The sequence below is a fragment of the Tetranychus urticae genome, chromosome 2, assembly GCF_039701765.1.
Source record: "Tetranychus urticae isolate SD_2017Ah chromosome 2, NJAU_TeUrti_SD_1.0, whole genome shotgun sequence".
NCBI classification, from domain to species: domain Eukaryota; kingdom Metazoa; phylum Arthropoda; class Arachnida; order Trombidiformes; family Tetranychidae; genus Tetranychus; species Tetranychus urticae.
The window spans coordinates 1321876-1340186 of NC_142959.1; the positions used below are offsets into that span (position 1 = coordinate 1321876).

At 32.5% G+C, this 18311-nt stretch overlaps 3 protein-coding genes, 1 long non-coding RNA gene and 1 pseudogene across 4 annotated transcripts; 3 read left to right on the plus strand and 2 right to left on the minus strand.

Annotated features, from left to right (window-relative positions):
- The first annotated feature begins 550 nt into the window (after window positions 1-550).
- On the plus strand, window positions 551-6320 carry LOC107363496 (solute carrier family 60 member 1-like). The gene is made up of 4 exons (XM_015930728.3): window positions 551-868; window positions 932-1090; window positions 5014-5454; window positions 5528-6320. The coding sequence occupies exons 1-4, from the start codon at window positions 661-663 to the stop codon at window positions 6085-6087; spliced, it is 1368 nt and encodes a 455-aa protein (XP_015786214.2). The 5' UTR covers window positions 551-660; the 3' UTR covers window positions 6088-6320.
- Window positions 6321-6549: 229 nt separating this feature from the next.
- LOC107363652 (uncharacterized) lies at window positions 6550-13517 on the plus strand. The gene is made up of 4 exons (XM_015930913.3): window positions 6550-8890; window positions 11489-12569; window positions 12653-12772; window positions 12856-13517. Exons 1-4 carry the CDS (start codon window positions 6935-6937, stop codon window positions 12951-12953), a joined length of 3255 nt encoding a protein of 1084 aa, XP_015786399.2. The 5' UTR covers window positions 6550-6934; the 3' UTR covers window positions 12954-13517.
- On the plus strand, window positions 13491-14585 carry LOC107363655 (uncharacterized). The gene is made up of 2 exons (XM_015930914.3): window positions 13491-14085; window positions 14144-14585. The coding sequence occupies exons 1-2, from the start codon at window positions 13875-13877 to the stop codon at window positions 14470-14472; spliced, it is 540 nt and encodes a 179-aa protein (XP_015786400.2). The 5' UTR covers window positions 13491-13874; the 3' UTR covers window positions 14473-14585.
- A 149-nt stretch (window positions 14586-14734) lies between these two features.
- Window positions 14735-16126, minus strand: LOC107363653 (legumain pseudogene; annotated as a pseudogene).
- Window positions 16127-17719: 1593 nt separating this feature from the next.
- LOC149093682 (uncharacterized) lies at window positions 17720-18227 on the minus strand. The gene is made up of 2 exons (XR_016199013.1): window positions 18090-18227; window positions 17720-17935 (listed from the first exon to the last, which is right to left on the minus strand). It is a non-coding gene; the product is annotated as an uncharacterized LOC149093682 (long non-coding RNA).
- Between the last annotated feature and the right edge of the window lie 84 nt (window positions 18228-18311).

Sequence of the window (18311 nt, forward strand, 5' to 3'; positions counted from 1 at the left end):
CAATTTTTGCATTTAGAATAGTGTTAAGTTTAATTTGAAAAATAAGCATTTTGATCAAAATTGACTGATGTTTGGAACTAATGACACTTTAATTTTGATCTTAATTGCTCTAATAATGCGTTACCACCATTGACTGAATAGTCTTGTATAATAATATAATAATTAGTCAATCTGTTCACAACCATCATCATGTAGCATCATAATCTATCAATATCAAGCAAACAATATCTCACAATCAAATTCTGGTTCTCACCGATTTTCACTTGATCTTTCAAGATCTATCTCAACTATAATGAGAATTGAAATTGAATGAAACTAATTTTGAAAACAAATTTGTATCAAATGAACGTCAAAACATGAATATGAAGACATTCTGTAAACCAGCATCTCTATAATCAAGCAACAAACGTATTCATGGATTTGAAACAAGTGAATCAATTATGAATATTCAAGCAAAATGAACAGAACAAAATGATGAAGCGTTCAAGGCAAAATCGGAAATTACATAGGCATGAAATCGTCCATGCGTGTAATCAATCAGGCGAGAGGAATGAACAAGTTACATCGTTAGTGTTTCCATGAAGTAAAAGAGTTTATTGAAGATGATTTTTATATTTTTGTGCTTAGCTTGAAACTCTGTGTTATTTTTAATAGATTAACATGAAAGTCGCCCGTTTCATTTGTGACAATAAATTCAGAATATTCAAATCTTTTCTTATCTATTTTACCTTTGCATGTGTGGGATCGTCAACAACGCTTCTTGGTTCAAGTTTACTTGATTTACAAATAAGTTTAGATGTTGACTTCGCAAAAGTTTCCTATTTGATTCCAGTTCGAAGTGCTGGTCACATTGTTGGATCAGCTTTTAGTAAGTCAAATGTCCATTGAAATATTTTTACTCATGTAATTTGTTAATCTCATTGTTCAATAGCTGGGGTAATTGGCCAAAAATTCAATCGATCTCTAGTTCTTTGTGTTTGTAATTTGATTTCTGGCATTTTTCTTGGAGCTGCTACAAACTTCAAACAGTTTGAGTATGTCGCTTGCTTTTTGTTTATTGCTGGCATAGGACATGGTATCGCTGAAGTGCGTAAGTGACCATTCATTTTCTAAGATTTACCGGGGAATTCAGTTAACCCTCCGTTGCTACTCTTAGACTTTTTTGTCCAAAATAATTTTTGAATGTTAATAAAATCAAAACCTTATGAGTTAGAAACTTTTGACTCCGGAACATTGTCAATCATAGATATGAGTGTGTACATCTCGAAAACAAAGAGTATGGACATTATAGTTTACCTGTAATATTGATATAAAGAGTGACTAGCACGGTCAAAGACAAAAAAGTCACAAGAGTAGCTTTGCGTAAATGCACTGCCAAAGCTACGGAGCAATAAAATTCTCTTTTATTTTTTTGACCACTTTATTGCTTTTTTGTAACAACTCACAAAAAGAGTCATCAATAGCTTATACAAGCCTTTCCGTAAGAAAAAGCGAAGATAATTAGCAAAGAGAGGGCAAAGGTCAAATCAACTTTTTTGGTTTTATGATGGTAACAACTATCTCAGTTTTTGATTTTGAAAATTTTGAGATCGGGCTGAATATGATTTACGAGAAAGAAGCATTTGAATTGAATGTAAAATCAATGAAGATACCAATATAGTTTTATCAATAAAAGCAATTAAAGTCAAAGGTGCATTAAATAATGAACAACCATTGATCAAAATTTATTAAATGTCACTAACTTTTGATTATGGATTTCAATAGATTAAAATATGCTCTAGAAGATACATTTAGTGGCATCTCAATATCTATTGCGGTTTTTTGATACGAAAATGAGAAAATTCTAGGATTAAAATGAGTTAGACTGCCATAGCAAGATTTCAAGCAAAACTCAAAATTTCAATAGATTTGAGAAAAGTCAAAAAAGTCAAAAAAGTCAAACATAAGACACAGAAACCAAAAAAGCAATAAAAAAGAGAACTGACAAAATTTTGGTCAAAAGTTAGGGTCAGGGTCAACGCTACCCCCATTTTACAACTTTTGCCTCTCATTTACTTCTTACTGCTGTTAAGGCTACGGACAGTTTTGTCCAAAGAGTAGCATATTTGTGACTTTTTTTAAGAGTAGCAACGGAGGGTTAATGCATAAAACAATTTAAATACTATTAATAGTTACTATTAGTAGGTGAATGGGCTTCATCTGAAGAGCGAGTGATTGTTGTGATATACATCGGTTCAGGCGAGTTGTTGCTTTGCCTTGTTAGGGTTGTTGAGTTATTGTGTAAAAAGACACAATAAACACTATTGTCACATTTATGCACAAATTGACACAAATGCCTGAAACAAATGGTCTAGAACTGGTAAAAATTGATTTCTTTAAGATTAAGACTCTATGGGCTTGTAGCGACATAAAAATGAATCGTTCTCTTTCAATAAAAAGATTTCTCCGACGAACAGATCTCGAGAAAATCGAATCCGAAGTTGAAACTTGCAAAGCTTTTTGTGCGATAATGAAAGAAGATTTTTTCATTAAACTTATAGTAAGGATTCATCTTTTGATGATCAACCAGGAAATATATTCATTTTGAAAAATAAAACATTTCTTTTCCTGTAAAACAGATTAGTTCGATTTACATTTGAACAGATCGCTTTCTGTGATTGTAAGAGATAGCAAAATGAAACTTGGTATTTGTCCACAAAAATTGTTGCCTCAAATTATGAATTGAATGATTTTATCAATAGTTCAATAGTTCTCTTGATTTTGGATATTGGCCTTAAAACTTTGAGACTCGATATTTCGATTATAGTAGCCACTACAGTCATCATTCTTTGATTAATATGATTCTTCACTAATTAATAATTTGATGCAACTTAGAAACTTTCTTTTAGTGTATTTGGTTCATGATTATTGGCCTATAAATGTATGAGAACAACTTTATTGCACAAAATAGTTTCATATTAACCCATTTCTTGGTAAATAAACCATTTTTCTGGTTAGACTTTAAGATGCAATGTAAAGAGTGTTGCAGAAGACGCGAATATTTGATTTAGGTGTTGAGACTTAATAAGTTTGTAGAGGCATGTAAACTGTTTCCGGTGGTGCTATCAAATAATTAATCCTATGAATAGTTTTTGAGAAAATCGAGGTCAAATTTGAAACTTCGATAGCCTCTTGTTCAGCTATGGAAGTAGATTTTTCGCTGAAACTCATTTAACTTATGTGATTTTTGACGAGCAACCAGAAAATGGTCTTATTTTAAGAAATAACATTTTATTGTTTTCGTAAAATAGATAAGTTCGATTTTCATTCAAATCGACTTTTTTTGATAACCGGTCGAGTTAAAGAGCTGAAAGTTATTATACATCGATAAAAATTGTTGCTTCCTATCAATAGAGCGAATACTTTCAACAATTAAGCAACAGTTCTCTTAATTTTGGCCATTGGCCTTTAAATTTTGAGTCTGAATATTTCGGTATCGATATCATCTACAATCACCGTTTTTGAGTAAACATTAGTTTTAATTATGGGCTATAATATATTGAAACAAAAAACCATTCAGGAGTTTACAAAAAAAGTTATGCCATTGTATTACTTTTGTTGTCAGATTTGAGACTTGATTTATAAAGCTATACAAAATCTTTTGCGTTAGAAGGATCTTCATTATTGAATGAATTAACTCAGCTTTTATTCGGTATTAGATCATATAATGTTTTAGCCCATAATAAAATTGAATGTTTGTCGAAAGAATGATAACTTTAGGTGCAACCATTCTCGAAATATCCAGGCTCAAAGTTTAAAGGCCAATGGCCAAAATTAAGAGAACTGTTGTTTAATTGTTGAAAGTATTCAATCCATGATAGAACGCAACAATTTTTATCAACGCTTAATAACTTTCAGCTCTTTAACTCGACCGGTTATCAAAAAAAGTCGATTTGAATGAAAATCGAACTTATCTATTTTACGAAAACAATAAAATGTTATTTCTTAAAATAAGACCATTTTCTGGTTGCTCGTCAAAAATCACATAAGTTAAATGAGTTTCAGCGAAAAATCTACTTCCATAGCTGAACAAGAGGCTATCGAAGTTTCAAATTTGACCTCGATTTTCTCAAAAACTATTCATAGGATTAATTATTTGATAGCACCACCGGAAACAGTTTACATGCCTCTACAAACTTATTAAGTCTCAACACCTAAATCAAATATTCGCGTCTTCTGCAACACTCTTTACATTGCATCTTAAAGTCTAACCAGAAAAATGGTTTATTTACCAAGAAATGGGTTAATATGAAACTATTTTGTGCAATAAAGTTGTTCTCATACATTTACAGGCCAATAATCATGAACCAAATACACTAAAAGAAAGTTTCTAAGTTGCATCAAATTATTAATTAGTGAAGAATCATATTAATCAAAGAATGATGACTGTAGTGGCTACTATAATCGAAATATCGAGTCTCAAAGTTTTAAGGCCAATATCCAAAATCAAGAGAACTATTGAACTATTGATAAAATCATTCAATTCATAATTTGAGGCAACAATTTTTGTGGACAAATACCAAGTTTCATTTTGCTATCTCTTACAATCACAGAAAGCGATCTGTTCAAATGTAAATCGAACTAATCTGTTTTACAGGAAAAGAAAAGTTTTATTTTTCAAAATGAATATATTTCCTGGTTGATCATCAAAAGATGAATCCTTACTATAAGTTTAATGAAAAAATCTTCTTTCATTATCGTACAAAAAGCTTTGCAAGTTTCAACTTCGAACTCGATTTTCTCGAGAACTGTTGATCGGAGAAATCTTTGAATTGCATAAATAGATTCATTTTCATGTCGCTACAAACCCTTAGAGTCTAAATCTGAAAGAAAATTGACTTTCACCCGTTTTCACTCATTGTGACAATTGCATTGTTTCTTTCTATTAACAATTCACTCTTCAGTTATAAATAAACTTGAAACCTATCGAATTACGTTAATTATGACTGTTTTTTTAATCATTTTACAATACAGTTTGTAATACAGTAATTGTGGACACATGGAAAGATTTATGTACAAATTGGCTGCAAGCTTTACACATGTCGTGGGGAATCGGTTCACTAGTAACTCCAATTATATGTCGACCATTCTTAATACCAGAACAGGACGAGATAATTATCCAAACAGCAACAAATGAAACATATTCAGATCCAATCCTTGAGTTGATCAATATCAAACCTACTTCGAATGATGTGAAGGCACAATATGCCTTCATGATTATTGGTGCAATATCAATTACTATCGCCTTTCCATTAGGTTATGTATATTTGAAAGAGAGAAGCTCACAAAACAAAACCAGCAACAAGCAAATAAACACCGATACGAAACAAAAATGGGCTCCATGGAAAGTTTACGGAGGAATCATTTTAATAGCGCTCATAAGTCATCTGACGATTAGTTTAGAGGCAGTCCTTGGTAAGTACTAAATGTTGGCGTCCATTAAATTAGAATTGTGATCTTACAATTAATGATGTTTGTAATTTATTAGGTTCGCTTGGAGCTTCATTTTCAGTCAAATCTGCTCTTCATATGGACAAAAAGACCGGTGTTTTACTTGCCACTGTTTTCTGGTCTTGTTTCTCCTTTTATCGGTTAATCTTCATTCCACTAACATTCGTTACATCAGAAGTAAAATTACTGCTCATGAATACGCTTTTCATGATTATTGGTGTTTTAGTTTGCGTTCCTTGGGCAAATACCTATCAAGTCTGCATTTGGATTGGGTTCATTCTCTTAGGTGTAGGAATATCTCCAATGTTTTCAGCTTCATATGGAATGCTATCGAAGCACATTGTTACTACTGGAAAAATATCGCCAATTATTTTCATTCCTGGAGTTCTCGGCGAATCTGCTCATCCTGCACTTGCAGCTACTTTAATGGCTAAAAACCCAATTTCATTTCTTTATTACATTGGTCTTCTTGGCGTTCTTCTTATCATAACATTTGTCACTCTCATGGTTTATTGTAAAAAGGTTTATAAAAGTCCTGATGGTCTTCATCGTGGAGTCAAGGAAAGATTATCGACTCTTAGTATTAGTCGCCACTAAAATTATCATATTATATTTTGTCTCATTGTATCGTTATTGACAACATTTATGAATTGTAAAAATTAATTTCAACTCAGACACAAACGTTGGACCATCATAGAACTACAGTTTAACAATAAATTCAGATGTTAAATTGGTATAACTTTTTTAATATGCAAGTATTGAATTATCATTTAATATTTTGATCAAGTATAAAAATAGCGAAATCATTAAAAAAATATTTTGAAAATGAAGCCTCAGTAAGCTGTTGATGACAATTTTGTAGGGATAGACATTTGCTGTAAAACCAACCTTACCTTTTCACGTTTCATATCTTAGCTCGTGGATAAAATTTAATCAGCGTTCTTATTTTTTCAGGCTATCTAAAACTAATACATCAGCAGCTATCGACTTAACGAAAAATTGTACCAAAGTATAATGATAGTGCAAAGCTATAGATGGCAGCATGATATTGTTTTCGTTGCTGGCTGGCGCCTTGAATATCACCCAATAAACAGGTTTATTGAGACATGGCTTGTATGTGCCAAGTTAAAATAATAATTGAGATCGTTTCCACAAACAAGTCTATATTTTATATTCGGGTAGTCGATAGACACCTGAATTGTTTTAACTTGAATCGTGAACTTCCATGCTAAATTAATCAGTAATTTTTAATCGATTGCTTCTTTATTGTTCATCTGTGAGTCTGTCAAAAAAGTTTTGAAAATACCATCTCTAAATATATTCGACATGGGATACTAAACCACAGTGAAATGTTGTTTACATTCATTCAGCTGTACACTTCTAATTTATTATAGTTATTTTACCTTCATCTATTACAAGGAATTTCACTACAGGCTAGTGCATCATGTTAATGTTTATCTTATCGGTGTTCATTTCGATAGTCTGGTTAATCCAACCAGCTTCTGGCTATGTTACCTTGTTTGCTCCATTCAACGCAATCGGCCTCCGCGGTAATATAACTTTCAGACAAGAATCTAATGAGTCTGAGGTTACGGTGGCTATAAATTTATTGCCAGTGACTTTAAGAGAAAAATCAATCGACTATCAGTGGGCTATAATGTCCTTTCCCTATTTTCTGGGTTCTCCTTGTCGGCCAGAAACCCTAGGTAAACTTGAGTATAACATGACTACCAAACATGGACCTATCCAAGTTGTCCCAGTTAATCTAGGTGGACAAGTTTTCACTGATGGCGAATTGTCCCTGCATGGACGTAAGTCGATTTGGTCATCTTCAATTATTATTACTGATGGAAAACATTATGGCTGTACAAATATTCGACATGAATCAGACACTAAAACAGCTAAGGCGCAATTTTATGCACCTTTTGCTGGTACTGTTGTGTTTCGTGAGAATGAACTCGGCGATACTGTGATAATGAGCAATCTATTTTACATTGGAAGCGAATTTAGAGTCAACTCTCAACACGACTGGAAAATATTAGTTACTGATATTCTGGACAGTAGACCAAACACTGATTCTAAATGTCACTATTTGACAACTTTACTCGATCCAGATAACACAGATGACTCTCAGTGTACGGAAAGAAATCATAACAATTGTAAGATAGGCGATTTATCCCGTAAACATGGTCAAGTTACTGTCTATAAAGCCAATAATAGAGGAGCAAAACAAAAGTTCATTGATACTAATCTTCCTCTATCCATCTTTGACTCAACACGTTCGTCTTATATTGTCATCTATGAAAAAAACAATCCTTCTCGCCCGATAAGCTGTGGATTGATTACCCCAGTTAAAAAGAAAGAAGTAAAAGCCATGATTGATATGGATGGCGTTAAAGGTTACATTGGTTTCAGTCAAGCTTTTCACACTGACCCGACCATTGTGACAGTGAAGCTAGATAATCTAAGAGGCCGTGGTCTTTTTTATAAAATATATTCGTTCCCAATAAGTCCAGTTTTATCTAAAGAAAAATCATCTGCGTGTTCAAATTTTGTAACTGGGGATTCTTACAATCCTTTTAGAGTCAATTCCAACTCTTCTCCTAAACCAGGAAAAGGAACGCAAGATCAATACGAGGTTGGAGATTTGAGTGGTAAATATGGAGGATTAGTTGAGGATCAAAATGGCCATGTAACTCAAATTCATGTGGATCTTAATTTACCCTTATTTGGCCGCCATTCAATTATCGGCAGGTCTCTTGTCATCCACAAGATCGATGACTCCAACTGGATTTGTGCTACCATTGGATATCCAGGACCAGTTGTTACTGCAGTTGCAACTTTTTATTTCCCCATAGCAGGTCGAATCATTTTTCGCCAAGAAGCTGACCAGCCAACTTCGGAAGCAACAGTGTTTGCTGATCTCAGTTACTCAGATGGAACCTACAATGATACCACTGATTTTCCTTGGCATATTCACACAAACCCACCAAATAATGATTTTTACAGTTGGAAAGACAGATGTAACTCAACTGGGCCTCATTACGATCCTTTTAGTGTTGGGCATTCGTCATACGATACGTTTTGCACTCCTGACAACCCTTTCCGATGTGAACTTGGTGATTTAGCCAAAAAATCAGGGTTAAAAATGTCCATCGCTGGATATAGTGGCTCTAAACAGGTCAAACTATTCTATACTGATGAATTTCTCCCCTTATCCGGAGCTTATTCGATTATTGGAAAATCCATTGTCGTTCATGATATAAACGGACCTGTACAACGTGGAAACAGATTGGCATGTACTCCAATTAAAAAGCTTCATCCAATGACAGCTTCAGTTAGATCTTGGAGATTTGGTGGAGATAAAGCAAAAGTATCAGGATCAATAACTTTCCATCATGTAAGTAAAGCTAATAATTAACATTATTTTTGACTTAAATTAATTTATAATCAAACATCAATAATGATTATTAACATTTCCTATTTAATTATTTCCTGATACTGACAGCAATTAAGTGTTAATGATTGTTCAATATGACTGTATAAAATTTTTCAAAAGTCAACTATCATCAGAATAGGCAAATGTCTAATAACCCCTACGAAGTTGATCCTAAATTATGACTTATGGTCATCTTTTTTCTTCTCCATTAAGTCAATCACCTTATGATCAACCTTTTTTGCCTCATTGTTGCTATTCAATTAGATTTTGACTGAAATACTTACGTATGATTATTTAACTTATTAGAAAGTTGAACAGCCCAAAAGAAGTGACCTGAATAGTGAATTAAAATGAATTGGTGATGCTTGTGACTTGTGGCAGGTCATTCAAATCATTCATCCTCACAAACCAATCACTTTTCATGAAACTTACTCTCAATTATAACATTGTGATCATTTCAAGTGGTGATAAAATAAGTTTCCATCAAATAGATGGGAAAAAGTATCTTTCTTTTTCAGAATCAAATGAGCCCTTTTCTGATCAACTTTGCATGAATGAGCGAAGACGAGTACGCAAAAATAAGATCAATATTAACAATTATAAGAGTTGAAAGTAACAAGTTGATACAAAGAAAGGCAAGAGTTTTTAAAAATTCATTTTTATAGCTCACCATCAATCAACAATGCATTTGACAGTCAAATTAAGAGCAGTTAAATGTTCTGGTTAATTTACAGCTCAGAATATTGTAAGTCAATTGAATCAATCTCAAAATGTTGGCTTCAATATAACATTTTATTTTCATTATGTTAGCTTTTGTCAATTTACATGAAAACTGAGTTCTGGTAGATTCAACCTAAATTCATCAAGTTTATTTTCTTGGAGTTAATGCTAATTTTCAACTCAAGGAAGTCACTTTTTTCAAATTTTCATCCAAATATTGATTTCATTTGATTGCTATTGATTTACTTGCAGAAACGACGACATCTTTATCGAGCTGATAACTCAAATATTTCCGTCTTTTGATTGCAACTTCACGAATCCCTTTAAGCTATAAATTGTCCAATTGAAAATTCAAAACATTTACACTTACTCCTTCAATCTAAAACAATTAAACTTGAATTTTCTCTCACAACTATTCCCTTCTCAAGAAAACAAGCTTAATTGAATTATTTAATAATCGAGACAAGATTAGTGATCCTTATTAGACAAGAACATGTCATCTTCAAAACAAGGACACTTTACAGCAAGATTCAAGCAAGTTTCACTATTTAAACAGTTAACCGTTTCAAGTTATCAAATAAATCATTCGTATTCATTAAGACACTCTAATCCATTTATCCCACCCAATTATTACAGATCATGTCTGCCATGTTAATCAGTAACCTTGTCTGAACAGCCTTTGGAAAAATTGCTTTTCAGATTCAATTCCTTCCTTTTGAAACTCTGTAAATAAATTCCAACAACCTTCCTCTCCTAATCAATGTTGAACAATTAATGTTATTTTGCTCATATTTATTGTTTTTTTTATTTTAATTTATTGAATCAATTCGTTCATCATAATTATATTTCTACTGGTTTTTAAGCTTGATTCAACTTGGCCAGCTTAAAAGGTGTTTCTATGTACTTTTATGTTTTATCGTAAGATCTCGAAAGCTTAAGTTTCCAGGCAAATTATGATTCAAATTTAGTTTTGGTTTCAATCAAGGTTGGGTTCAGACGTGAATATTTGCTGGTTTTGTTCACTTTCTTGGTAAACAAGAAAAACCAACCTTCCTTTTAATTACAATTGAATAAAATTCACTGATCAGAAATTAATATCATAAAACCTTCCTTAGCTAATACAAAATCATCTGAAGCTTCATCATTTTGGGTACTTCTACCGACTATTTGTATTGTAATTTAATAACACTATTTTTGATGTTGAACATGTAAATTGTTTAATGATGTTTTAACAATAGTTTGATTCATTATACTCTTTTACCTTTTTCACGACAATTATGAACCTAATTAGAAATACTCATCACCGAGGTTGTTGATTTATGTTTACACGTTTCTCTCATTCAACAAGCGCACGATAAAGTTAAATGATCGCTTTAAAATATAACTGGATACATTTGAACAATCATATGATTAACATTTATTTAATCCACCAACGCTCCAACACAATAAGCAAATCATTATCCTCGTCGCCATAAGGTTTAATAACAATTAAAGTTCATTTAGCATGTTTCATGTTCAATAAGACGCTCACTCAAAACTTGATAGTTGCCATAAAAAGCCATTTTAAGGGTTTAAACAAAGCTATTATAAAATTTAATCGATGAAAAGTATTGAAATTATCTGTTGATCAGTTTTCTTTCATTTTGATTATCTTAAAAATTGATTTAGAATCAAGAGAAAAATTGTTAAATGTCAATCGCATGAATAAAAGTTGAACAATCTCTTTTAAAAGCATGAATGCATGATGATTAGCAAATTGTTTAATGGTTTCTTTCATTTGACTAAAATTGTTACAAAAGATTTGGAATAATTAATTGACTTCTTTTTTATCAATTGCAGGTAAACCCGTTCGATGCAACTCACACCAAAATTGAGCTTCATGGTCTCGATAAACAAGCGTCAGGATTTCATGTCCATGAAGTATCAGTCCCAGAAGATCGTGAATTTCCTTGTAGCAATGATTCAGTTTATGGTCATTTCAATCCTCTTGGAGTTGACTCGCGTATAACCCATTATCCAGGCGTCGGAAGCTCTGATCAATATGAAATTGGAGATTTATCTGGTAAAGTTGGAACTTTACAAGGCAAAGATTCATGGCGTCACTCTTATTGGGATTCAAATTTACCTCTTTTCTGGTTAAATTCAATCATTGGGCGATCAGTTGTCATTCACAAAGCAACACGAGATGAAAGATGGGTTTGTGGAAGCATTGTGCCTGAAGTTAAGAAAAGTGAAGCTCGAGAAATTGTTGCTTTAGCTACTTTCGATGATCCCAAGCATTTGATAAATGGTTTTGTACGTTTCCGACAATTTGAATATAAAGATGGTTCCACAAGTGACACATTTCTTGAGGTTGATCTAAAACACAAAGGAAATTATAATCGTAATATAACTAAAGGTCATCGATGGTCTGTCTTTGTTAATCAAGTTGGTGCAGATGCTTTTCAGACGGTCGAGTCAGTTCGATGTGTTGCTTCTGGTTACATTTGGAATCCCTACCAAACAGATTCCAATAAATTTCCTGATCTTTATAAGCGCCATTGTACACCAACTAATCCATTAAGATGTGTTTTGGGTGATTTATCGGGTCGAAATGGTCCTTTAATTATTGGAGGTAAACGCAGAGTTATAACTGATGTTAATCTTCCTTTGGTTGGAAATGCATCGGTTGTTGGCCGATCACTAATTATCTATCATAAAGATGAAAGTGACACTAAAATGGCCTGTGCCAACATTCTTGCTGATTTTCATTTACATCAAACCTTTATGATTAGTAGTAACCCAACCTTTACCGTTGCCAAGTTCATGGATCATATGCGAAGTCAGTTAAAGACAACTGATTGGCTAATTAAGGTGGACAATCAAGAAACCAAATTAGTATTTGACGGTGAATGTATTTCTTTAGGTGTAAATTTTTATGGTAAGTGAAATGAATCCAGAAATTTTTCCTTCAAATCGTTTTGTAAAAACAAATTTCATTCATTTATTCATTTCATTTTTTAGGTCCAAATGCATATCGTCTTAAGGAGGAATTTGGTAATTTATTAAATTACGGATCTGTACACAAAAATAGTCAAGGTGGTGTTGTCAGATTATCAACATCTTACACTGTCTGCAAACCAGGTTAGATCAATCATCAAAATCTAATGGACTTTTAATCTCTAATTTTTTGCTTTATTAACGATCATCTTTTTAATTTATTTCAGTTATTTCTGGTTCAATCAATGTACTTCCCAATTTTAATCTCATACTCATTTTAATTGGATCAATTGGACTCATAATTTTAAGGAAGGATTTTTTTTAAATCATGGATAATACAATCTATCACTAGTCTTTACTAAGCTTAATCAAAGCCACTTTCTTACCTCCATCTACTGTAAATGAATTCATCGCAATCATCGTTACTCATTCAACTCACGTAAATTGGCAAACCAGCAATATTCCCCAAACACTGAAGCTAAATACTAACAATTTGACTCAAATTCAGTGCCTTATTCGGCCTTTTAGAATCTCAATTTTTACCTTTTCAAGCGTTCACATTTACACAAATCTGTGATAAATAATACAGAGGCAATCAGTTGACTTTTAATTTTTACAAACTTGATTTTTTACAAATTTCAAATTCTCAACATATTCAATCACAATTATAAATGAAGACTGTCTTTAACAATTGAAGTTCTGTTAATTGCTGTTTGGTAATTTAAACCCAGGGAGATTACTTGCTTGAATGTTTCCATAATATTTTAATAACACTCAATAACAATTACAGCTTGACATTTACAAATCAAATGTCAACCATATTGTGATGTTTTTTTGTATATTTGTAACTGTTATTATTGACAATAAATTTCCGTAAATTTCATTCAAACATTATGAAGTAATATTGTTATGTTAACTGAGTTCATGTTGATTTAATTACTTTTCTAGTTTAACTGATCAGATAAGATAAATGTTACATTGCAGAATCTTACTCTAACTACTTTCATACTATGTACTGGATGTACTATGATTAACCTATTTCATAGTAAATAGTTAATTTAAACCACCAGACAATGTTAATATTCATTGTAAACAGTCAGGTGTTAACCTGTATTTATCATTTTTGCCCGCATCAATTGTGTTTACTACTTAACAGCCAACAAAATGCCAATCAACTGCAGTTTCATCTTCGGCCAAAGACAATAACATTCATTGATTGAATCAAAAGAGAGATTTATTATCAATCATGATTGCATTCCGTTTAATTGTTTTAACTTTACTTATGACCATCGCAACTGGTTTCCCATCATCACCATCACCACCGCCGCAAGATTTGATTGATGATTTAAGAAGGATTGCCACCAAGATCTTCAGTGATCGGGAAAATCTTGAAAAATTGACCTCGCAAATACAAAAGATATCCTCTGCTGGTCCAAACCTCTTCAATTCAGTTGAAGGTAAGCCATAATATCCAAGCTTAATTCATCTTTTCTAATCCATTTTGCTTGCTTTTAGTTGCTCCAAAGTCAACCCATGGATCTTACCAAATGGCACCGGAATCATCACAGCCGGGAGGAAACCCTTTGGTTGTTGTACAAAGTCGAATCAATGCTTTCTTTGAATCAATGAACCAATTGTTCAAAAACATGAGACAAGTTATTGAACGAATTCCTGTCCCTGAAGACGCTGAGCTTAATCCATTAAAGGCTTTACAAACACTTGAAAATCAATTTCAAAATATGCTCAGTGGTTTGGTAGTTCCGGATCCTGCGACAGTAATTAAACCAGTAATCGTTAATGGAACCAATGTAGATAAACCGCAATCAAATGGAACAATTGTTTGATTTAAATTGTATCCGATGAGAAATCTAAATCCTTTTCCTTATTTAGATTTACTCATTCCTAACAGATTCCTCTAATTTGGTTTTCACTAAATAAGATTGATTCTCACAACAAATCACATGAATCTTTGAGTTTATTTAAAAGGTTATGTTGAAATACATATTGAAAATGGTTGATATTCTTGAGGATAACTATAATTAAATACATTTCGAGTGAAAGCGACAGATTTTCGATTTAAGATCGAAGCTAACATATTTTTGTTTCTTAGATTATTGCTTTGAAACGGTGATCTCCAACATAGCGTTTACAGATTAGCTTTAATGCCAATGAAATAGTGTTAAGCTTATCTTTATCACGAACTGTCAAATCTTCAATTATGTTTGCAAAAGCATAAAGATATGAAAGAGTGTGTCTGTGGGTTGATAAACTGAAACAACTCTTATGAAACTGTAATGCCAATTCAGAGTAGGCTTGGTGATTTGTCAAAGGTACTCGAGTTTCCATGATATCATCAACATTGGTACAATAACCTTTTTGGCAAAGTTTACCAATAATCGACCGAATAGTTGTATTGACATAATCTCTTCCAGCTAAAATTGTACCCAAATGTGCAGTTAAAGCGGCCTTCTCTATTGGATCAGTTCTTTTGAGGATTGATCTTCTCAGACTTTCAATGGGTGCATTTACGCTGGAAATTGAACTGGTTACTGTGTCAGGAACGGAATTGAACAAACTATGGTCAGCATTTTCATCTCCTTGGAATTGACTGACAGATAAACGACGAACAGAGTGATCACCAAATTGTTGTGGTGTTGATTTTTTCGTCTTTGATCGAACGATTGTAAACTGTTTCTCTAAAGTTTCATTGACTAGTGACTTTTCCGTGTCCGAATCAATCAGCCAGTTGATGGAAAACTCGTCGGCTAAATAAATTTCCCTTTCATCATCAAAGTAAATGGCATAACTTGATTCATCAGGTCTCGATGCTGTTACTGCAAATATGGATTCATCTTGGGGTAAAATGTTTTTAAACATTGAACCAGATTCACAGGCTTCAATGTACAAAGTCATAGCGCCAAACCGATTATTTGCTTTCATCCATTGAAGAGTTGAATTAAGCTCAGCTGAAGTAATAACATTACGAGGGAAACAGAGGACACCAGCTCCACCATGGTCAGAGAAATACACGAAAACGTGGTCATTGGGCCCAGAGTCCAACACTTTTTTACCTTTGGCTTTCAATGCAGCATCACCTTTCAAGACGTTCATAAAGTTATTTTTATTGACATCTGAATGTCTATAGTCAATGGTAATATTGCTGTAAACATTGACTCCACCAGGAATGTTGATGATTACACCAGGAGTTGGGTTTGATTTACTATGAGCGATATCATCGTACATCATGGTGATTATATTGTCAGGGTGGACTCCATGTTTGATCAACACTTGGTAAGCATGGCAAACATCGGCCTGGTGTCGATAGTTGGACCATGTATTGGATCCAGCAACGAGAACAGCCCATATCTTAAAATTGGAGTCGTTTGACTGTCGTATTAAATCTTCATTTGTTAAATTTGAAATTGAAAAACCGTTGGAAAGTGAACAATTGAAATACACAATCAAAGTGATTACAAAGAAAGCTTTAAGGATATTCATTATGACAACTGGAAGCAACTACACTGAGCACCATAAATAAGTTGCTTTTTGAAAATTGTTAGACAAACGCTGATAACTTGACTATGTTTTATTAAGGCAACAATTTGGATATGAAATCCTCAACTAAATGAGGTAATTAATGAAATTAAATGTTATCAAACATAACAAAAGGTAGTAATTTTAAAAAGTAACATTTTTTTGAGCATTGAGATCACCAAAATTAAGTTGTTTTTTTTGTTTCATTTGAGAGATTCTGAGACTAGAAATGACTAGTAACGAGTATGGCCTCCTTTTGCTTTGAGTACTTCTTGTAATCGCCTAGGCATACTTAGGACTAGATTTTGAAGAAATTCTAATGGAATTTTTGACCATTGGTCAAAAGAGAGTGTAAAAACAAGTTATCAGTAAAAAATATGTGAGAAAAATTTGCTATTAAATAGCTATATAAATGTGGTCAATCAAAACAACTTACTTTCGGAATCCTATATTTACCACAAATGTTAATTATCAGTGTGATCACAACAATAAATAGTATTATAATAGCGTTAAAATATCAACAGAAATACATTATTTCAAGTAAGTATGGCTTGGAAAAAATTCAGTGTCACATGTTGAAATAGTGAGTGAAAAAAGGGGTCATCTTGTAATAACAACTTATTTATGGTGCTTAGTGTAAGGTTGAACACAAGAAGAAATGGTTGCAAGAATTAAGATTTACTCTCGACTACCAGATTAATACATTAGCATCAGCGAAGAAAGTGAATGATTTGATTTGCTTTAGTACTTCAATATTGCTGAGGACTCTAATCTTGATGTTTAAAAGATTCATACATCACATACAAATTGATATTACATAGATGTTGAGTATTTTACTCTTGTGAATACTCAATTGTTTGTTTCTCATAACCAAAGTACTTCGTTTGTTTGTATAGTTTCATTTTAAGATTGATAATTATCTGCAAACCAAATATGGCGAAATTTTGATTCAATGATTCAATGATTAATTTTAACAACAACGATTAAATACAAAAATAGGTGCATAAATGAATAGAAATCAAAATTGCAGTAACTCGAAAATATCATTAATCATTGAAAATTTTTTGAATGTATCAAACAATTAGCAAGCTTCCTGAAGACTGAAGTCATATCTTACCATAAAAGGTTGCAATCAATTATCGAAATAGATTGATCATTGACTAAAGTCATATCTAGATCATTTAATTTTAGCACTTAAGGCTATCCGAATGGACGATCCACTTTTAAATTGTAATAGACATTCAACATTGTAAGATTATGGATGAGACTGCAATACTAGCAAAATTCAAGTCTCTTTGAGCTTTTTTCAATCAAGTTTTTCTATTTTAATGGCGGAATGACAGTTAAAGAGTTAAGCCAAGAAAGTTAAGGCCTGAGTAGGATAGGTGAGTTGAACTCAATGAATTTAAAAGATTGAACAATTTCTGGAGGATTAAGTGATGGACAGAAATAGTTAAGTTGAAGAACCTTATTCCAGGAGTTTGAATAGCTAAAAATTGGAGTAGTAAATCCTCGCTCCTAGTCTCATAATTTGTGAGCGATTCAGAAATATTCAAATCTAAATCAAATCAAATGTCTTTAATTGATGTATTGATCTTTCCGAATCTGGATCCATCGCATTTACTATTAATAATTGTTTCAAGTTCAAGTGTAAATCTGTAATTTGTTGGTTTAAATCTCATAATCGACTTGAACTGGGTCATCCATAATCAAATTGGACTTTCGGTTATCGCTTTTACTGTTACAACTTGTTTATTTGACTTAAATGGTTCCCTTTTCAGCAAGTAATATAAAGGTAACAAGAAAATGAAATTGATGATTATCTTGTGATAAAAAGAATGAAACCTTCAAAAAGAATCCACTTAACCTTGAGAACTTTATTATTAATCTGATGAAACACGGTAAGAGTACAACAAACGCCAATTACCTTAATAATCACAAATTAACTTCCAACAAAATGGCCAAAATTAACAAGAAATAGTCCAAAAATTGAACCTAAAAACAAAATATCAATAATCATACAGACAAGTGAATATAAAGACAAGTAGAGTAAAGCTGATTTGGTTAATCAGCAAACCCAAAACAAATCACCCTTAGCTTGAAAATAATTGCTAGTAAAATAAAAATAACAATAACAATTTAGATAATA

What these genes read in the sequence shown, in the direction of transcription:
- LOC107363652 (XM_015930913.3), top strand. Translation starts at nt 6,935, where the DNA reads ATGTTAATGTTTATCTTATCGGTGTTCATTTCGATAGTCTGGTTAATC. An exon ending in GATCAATAACTTTCCATCAT is followed by an intron (nt 8,891 to 11,488) that starts GTAAGTAAAGCT and finishes TATCAATTGCAG; the next exon opens with GTAAACCCGTTCGATGCAAC. An exon ending in TTTAGGTGTAAATTTTTATG is followed by an intron (nt 12,570 to 12,652) that starts GTAAGTGAAATG and finishes TTCATTTTTTAG; the next exon opens with GTCCAAATGCATATCGTCTT.
- LOC107363655 (XM_015930914.3), top strand. Translation starts at nt 13,875, where the DNA reads ATGATTGCATTCCGTTTAATTGTTTTAACTTTACTTATGACCATCGCA. An exon ending in CCTCTTCAATTCAGTTGAAG is followed by an intron (nt 14,086 to 14,143) that starts GTAAGCCATAAT and finishes GCTTGCTTTTAG; the next exon opens with TTGCTCCAAAGTCAACCCAT.
- LOC107363496 (XM_015930728.3), top strand. Translation starts at nt 661, where the DNA reads ATGAAAGTCGCCCGTTTCATTTGTGACAATAAATTCAGAATATTCAAA. An exon ending in ACATGGTATCGCTGAAGTGC is followed by an intron (nt 1,091 to 5,013) that starts GTAAGTGACCAT and finishes TTTACAATACAG; the next exon opens with TTTGTAATACAGTAATTGTG. An exon ending in TAGTTTAGAGGCAGTCCTTG is followed by an intron (nt 5,455 to 5,527) that starts GTAAGTACTAAA and finishes GTAATTTATTAG; the next exon opens with GTTCGCTTGGAGCTTCATTT.